The following is a 5,857-nucleotide window of genomic DNA, read 5'->3' on the forward strand; positions in this document are numbered from 1 at the left end:
GTGTTTCTCATCATTTATAACATGTGTTTATTCACTTGGTTCTTCATCTCATGGCTACTTCCCCAGTGGATTTTAAGCTGTATGAAGGTAGAGACTGTGCCTTCAATGTTCTCTGCTGTACCCTGAACACCAACACATTATTTGGCCCAGGCCAGTTCAGGATATGTCATACCTCCTGTAAGCAACTCCAGTGACTTCCTGAAAGATCTCCCTGTCTCAAGTCGTGTTCTCTCCTACCTATTCTGCCAGCCCAAACTGGCCTTTTTAAAATACAGAATTATTTGTATCCTTCCCCTGTTTAGATTCCTGTGTGGCTCCCTACTGCCCTCAAGATGAAGTCCAGATGAGGTCCATTGTGGTCCTGCCTCTGCCATTCCATCTTCCTCTGGCCCCTCCCCATGAGCATCTGCAGTTCCACAAAGGCAGTCTTCTTTCTCTCACCCCTGGATCTTTGCACCTGCTGTTTCCTCAGCTTGTAGCCCCCTTCGTTGGCTCCTCTTTCATGACCAACTCCTTCAAGATTCTCATTAAAGTTTACCTGTTTGTCTATATCTCCCCCAGACTAGTTAGGAAACCTTCCCCTTTGCTTCTATGGCGTTCCCCTGCTACGTGCACCTCCAGTACAGCACTTAATTCATCAGGATGTAACCAGCTGCTAAAAGGGTCCCATCCTTCCCAAATGTTTGTGTGCTTCCCAAGGGCGGGAGCTGCATCCAACGGTCTCTGTTTTCACCCAGCACAAGACCTGGCATCTGTGGAATCAATGAATTCATGAATGGACCCCAGGGGGTCTCAAAAGAGTATAAAGAATTCCAAGGGACATGTGAGGAAGTGGCCAGAAGACAAGTGGAGGATCATTAGTAACAGAACAGCTCTGGGCAGCTCCCCAGGGACCTTGTGTTGGGGAGAGCAGAGAATGGATCCTCAGACAGGTGATGAGGATATTCCTTCTGGCATCACATCTTGTGTGCATTCCTGAGGGCCCCCTACTTGGCAAACAAAGCCCTTGAAAGTGGGCCTGTAGGGTTTTCAGGAAGAGCATCTGTGGGTGGGATGTAGGAGGTCCTGAGGTCCTGATGGCACACATGTGTTGGGAGTGGGGAGGTGGTATGTGAATGGGGAAGAACCCTTGCCAGATCATCCCTCAGGGGCCTTGGACCCAAGGGAAAGCACAGGTACCTGTGTGTGTGTATGTGTGTGTGTGTGCGCGCGCGGGCGCGCGTGCATTGTGAGTGCATTGTCTACTCTTGTTTCTTAAGAGAGAGCTCAGATGACAACTCCTCCAGAAAGCCCTCCCCAACACCCAGGCTAAATAAATGCCCCCTCCTCTGCTCTCAGAGAGTTATAGCCTGATGAAGAGTACCTATGCCACCTGTGATGAGGCTGGCCCACATGCCGCTCTGCTCACAGGATCCGGGCTCCTGTCGTCCTATGGAATCTAATAGAGCAGGGGTGCTCTGGGTGCTGGGTAGAGGTGTCTGCGCCTGTCTGGCCTTCTATGTTGCCTCTTTGCATTTACACCTATTACTAATGGCTTGTAAGTGCCAGAGAGCTTACAGCACATCTCTACACTCATTTAGCTTTTCCTCAGAATGCTGTGGTCACCCTATCACATCTTCTATACCCAGGAGGCCCCCAAGTGATGCCTGGGCCACAACCTTCCTGTGGTTCTTCTGGTTATCACACCTGGGTTCATTCACTGTATATGGAGGGGATGATTCTCAGCCTTGAATGAACTTCAGAATCACCTGGGGAGCTTTTGAAAAAAATACCAGTACCTGGCCCTGGGTATCTGGGGCAGAAACATTAAATCAGAATATCTGGGAGGCGAGCTCAGACATGGGTTTAAAAAATACTCATATCAACCTGTGTACCCTTCCATAAGAGCCACGGAAGTGTGTGGTGAGGTAGTCAAGGTCAGAGGAACTTCCCCACGTATTGGACAAATTTGCACCCCTCCTTTCTTCCCCAGGCAGCAGGCTTCCTCCTTGCAATCCGCCTGCTGCCTACAGGGGTCGCTGAGGGACAGCTGGCCCAGTTTGCGGATTTTCCTCCGGATCCCACTCCCATGCCCAGGGAAAGCTGGAGCCACCGCAGTATAAATTAGCGCCTTTATTTTGAACACCTGAGCGAGCGCCCGCGGCTCGCCCGCCTGCGGTATAAACGTACAAATTCCCTGTAGCACCACACACCATGCCTCAGAGATAAATACAGCCCCAGGGGCTCCTGCTCTGGCAAAGCAACTCTTATTTACAGTAATAGATTACAAAAGTATTATAAAAAGTGGTCCTGAACCGGGGAACGGGTTGGGAGTGGGTTACGGTTACACCTGCTACATTTGGGACAGGAGTGCACCTGGGCCTCACGCCCCCCAAATTACCGGTGCATCCCGGTGCAGGGCTTAGGTCTGGGAGGGTTTCACCCCCATGGGGGAGGGCGCGAGAAAGCTGAACTTGGCCCCTCAAGGTTCAGCTCTGGCCCACCGAGGAACACGGAGCGGCCATCGCCATGGATCTCCGGGAAGGGTGCTGCGTGGAAAAAACCGCGCTGAGTCCTTGCCCTGGGTGGCAGAAGGCGGAAACTTCAGTTCTCCCGCCTCTCCCACCTCAAGAGGGGTCGCTTTTAAAGCGCTGTTGGGAGGGGGCATTTAAGTTCAATCTTTTGGGCGCGAGGGACCCTAGGGGCACCATCCCTCGGGCGGGTGGGCGGCCACCCGCCCCTCAGAGCACCTGGTAGATCGGGTTGGGGTTCGCACCCGCAGGGCACTGCGGGGCGGCGTCCGGGGACTGGGTGGGGTCGCCGCTCTCTTCCTCGCTGGGGGCGGCAGCCTCTTGCCCGCTCGGAGGCGACTCCGGAGGCACGTCGGCCAGCAGGAGCGCGGGCGCCGCAGGGCTCTCGGTGGAGATGCGCTCCACGATGCTGGACAGGCAGTCTAGGCTCGACACCGCCGCACTCTTCCCGGGCCTGGGTTCTGCGCGGGGAGGGCTCGGTTAGTAAGCAGGGGTGCGGCCGCGACAAGCCTCCCACCCCTGGGTCCAGTACTTTGAGACAGATTGGAAACTGAGGACTTGTCAGAGTCCGGGACAATCGAAAGGAGAAGGAGCTACTTGCTTAGTATTTCATCGCCTGCACCACCTCCCGGGACATAGGCGTTTGTGAGTTGGGGTGGGGGCGTCCTAGATAGAGAGAGGCCAGGACAGCTCTATGAAGGCCATGGGGAGGAGGAGCGAGCAGGGCGAAGCCCGGAATACCTACCGCTGGGCGCCTCGCTGTAGTAGGCGCCTTCGTAGCAGTTCCGCCGCCGGGCGCCGCTCGGGGGGCCGCTGTAGTCCATCTGCAAACAGCAAGGGCGACTGAGTCAGGCCCGCGGGACGGCGCGGGGCCCGAACACCAATCCCTGTAGCCGCCCCCTCCCTAACTCTAGCCCCAGCCTCGAGTTCCGGGCCCAGACCTGTCCTGGTTGGGGGTGATTACGGGTGGGTAGGAGATGAGGTCTGCAACATGCAGGGCCAAACCAAGGGCGGACAGTCACCAAGGGGCGCAAATTTACATTTTGGAAGTAGGGAAAAATACAGAAAAAGATCTTCATGTCCGCGCTGCAGTGTTCTAATCGCGCCCCCAACGGGGTGGCTCGAACGCTTGCCCGCACGCTTCCAAAACAATTAGGCTACCCCAGTGACAGCTGCCCATTACACGGGGGTCCTCTCTCTTGGAAAGGATCCTGTACTAAACCTCCCGCAAGGCCAGCTTCCCGCCCTTGGAAGCACATCCCAGATATTCGGAGCGCCGCCCCAACTTCCTCACTTCCTGGGGTCCCGGCCTTACCATGCCGTCGGAGCAGTTGGAGCGCGGGCTGGACGCGTCGGAGTCGCCACTGTAGTGCTCGCCGCCGCGGCCTGGGGGCAGCGGGCCGGGCGCATAGAAAGCGGCGGCGGCGCCAGGGGGCGCGGCGTCCTGGTCGCGCAGCAAAGCCTGCAGGCCCTCGATATAGCGGATGGCGTTGCGCAGGATCTCCACCTTGGGCAACCGCTGGTTCGGGTTGCTAGACGTGCAGCGCTTCAGCGTCTCAAAGGCCTCATTTACTTTGCTCAGGCGGCGCCGCTCGCGCATGGTGGCGGCCTTGCGGCGGTCGGCGTTGGTGGTCTTGCGCTTGCACGCCTTGCAGGCCCACAGTAGGCAGCGGCCCGCCTGGTGGTGCCCGCTGGGCGCGCGCACATGTTCGTCCTCACGCGCGCCCTGGGCCGGGTGCACCGCCGCGGGGAAGTGCGAGTGCTCTTCGGGTTTCAGGAGCGCGCCCACGTGCATCAGGCGCGGGTCCAGGTCTTCGAAGAAGCGCAGGTCCGGGGAGTCGAAACACGGGTCGTCATAGAAGTCGTCCGTTGTGGCAAAGGAGCAGAGAGAGCCGTCGGGGCCCGTCAGGTCTACGTCGCGGAGCGGTGGCGACAGTAGCTCCATATCCTGGCGGTGGCGCGGCACCGTCCTGGCTTCGCCCAACCCAAGCGGCAGAGAGTGGCCGGAATTTTCTGCCCCTCGGGAGCCCCGGCTGTTGATAATAAAGTGCTGGAAGTGTGAATGACCACCCACTGTCCCCCACCCCTCCCTGTCCTGTCCCGCCCGATTTGTGGTTAAGGAAAACGGCGGCAGCGCCCTAGGGCTTCCTCACCCCTAGCTTCGCGCCAGGCGCCCTGGGCTATTTATCCGTCGTAGCCTAAACGCCCCGGAGCCCAGGCGGGCAGCTAGGGGCGGGGGAGCCCGAGGCCAATAGGAACACAGAGGGGCGGGGCTTGGGGAGTCCCCTGGGTGGCCGCAGGGGCCCGCAGAGTGGCCAGCCAGCCCGCCCCTCCACACTGGCGCGCGCTCTCGGTTCCCTACCGGGCAGGGAGGGAGGGAGCGACTGGTAGCCTTAGGCGGCTGCACTTGGCTCTCCGGCACGCCCTTTCCAAACCTCTCCAACACCCGACTGCTGTGTCCGCGGGAAACGCTGGCTGTGCGCGCTCACCTCTGAGCTGACTTTTAATACTCCTCTGCCCCTGATTTTTGGGGAACCCATGGGTAGAGCAGCTGTAGAAATCAGGTCGTGAGTTATTTGGAGAGAGGCAAGGGATTGGGGGCATAGAGCTGAGAGAGTGAGACCGTGAAAGAGGGACCGAAAGAGGTTGAGAGACACGCAGAAAGCAGAAAGCTTAGAGTGTCAGGGGCAAAGAAACGCACGAATGCAACAACAGGCAGAGAAACCCCGATAGTTGAAGTGGGAGAGCTCGAGATAAACGGGTCGTAGAGGCTGTGATATTCCACCAGTCCCCGACCTGGGAGTTGCTCAGGAGGTCGTGGGCCCAGTCCTTCTTCCCTAGACGCTTAGAAACCCCGCCATGGTTGTACAGGAATCAGAGATTGCTGCTAAAGCTTCGCGCCAATCTCTCCAAACTCGGATCCTGCCCAGGTGAGGAATCCCGTCCATCTAAATCTGCACGTTTCCACAGCAGGGTTGTCCAGTGCCATGCCTGGGGTCTAGGCTGAGCTGCCTCTTCAGCTGGGAAGAAAACCCTTCTCCTCCGTTCTTGGCTCTGCCTCACCCGCGGTGCTGAGTCAAGAAAAGTGCATTTGGCCAAGGTCGCAAACTTCAGGACCTGGCCTGAGAATCTCACCTCATCTCACCTGAAGTCTCTGAGAGTGTGATTTGCAGACCAGTTGAATCCAGACTTCAGAGTGTCCCCACTGTGTGATTCTGTGGAAGTCCTGTCTCCTTCCTTAGCCTCAGTTTCCAGTTATAGATTTGGGAATGACAGTAATTTCTTGGAGTAATTGTGGTGGGGATGAGAGTCTGAAGAGACCAAGGATGTGGAAGCCCTCAGGCAGT

At 57.5% G+C, this 5,857-nt stretch overlaps 1 protein-coding gene across 2 annotated transcripts; it reads right to left on the bottom strand.

Moving 5' to 3' along the window:
* Nucleotides 1-1,944: 1,944 nt before the first annotated feature.
* MYOD1 (myogenic differentiation 1) lies at nucleotides 1,945-4,673 on the bottom strand. Of its 2 annotated transcripts, XM_025357128.1 has the most exons (4): nucleotides 3,826-4,667; nucleotides 3,256-3,334; nucleotides 2,788-2,971; nucleotides 1,945-2,355 (listed from the first exon to the last, which is right to left on the bottom strand). In XM_025357128.1, exons 1-4 carry the CDS (start codon nucleotides 4,453-4,455, stop codon nucleotides 2,247-2,249), a joined length of 1,002 nt encoding a protein of 333 aa, XP_025212913.1. In that variant the 5' UTR covers nucleotides 4,456-4,667; the 3' UTR covers nucleotides 1,945-2,246. The 2 variants fall into 2 exon arrangements, with proteins under 2 accessions (XP_025212913.1, XP_025212914.1); XM_025357129.1 differs by having other exon boundaries at nucleotides 2,094-2,971; nucleotides 3,826-4,673.
* Nucleotides 4,674-5,857: the final 1,184 nt, after the last annotated feature.

Source organism: Theropithecus gelada, chromosome 14 (assembly GCF_003255815.1).
Source record: "Theropithecus gelada isolate Dixy chromosome 14, Tgel_1.0, whole genome shotgun sequence".
In the NCBI taxonomy this organism is placed as follows: domain Eukaryota; kingdom Metazoa; phylum Chordata; class Mammalia; order Primates; family Cercopithecidae; genus Theropithecus; species Theropithecus gelada.

Bases quoted from the DNA above. Each gene is read 5' to 3' on its own strand.
- MYOD1 (XM_025357128.1), bottom strand. From the start codon at position 4,455: ATGGAGCTACTGTCGCCACCGCTCCGCGACGTAGACCTGACGGGCCCC. The intron at 3,335-3,825 runs GTAAGGCCGGGA...TGCTGTTTGCAG, and splicing joins CCAACTGCTCCGACGGCATG to ATGGACTACAGCGGCCCCCC. The intron at 2,972-3,255 runs GTAGGTATTCCG...CTCCCCGCGCAG, and splicing joins CTACAGCGAGGCGCCCAGCG to AACCCAGGCCCGGGAAGAGT.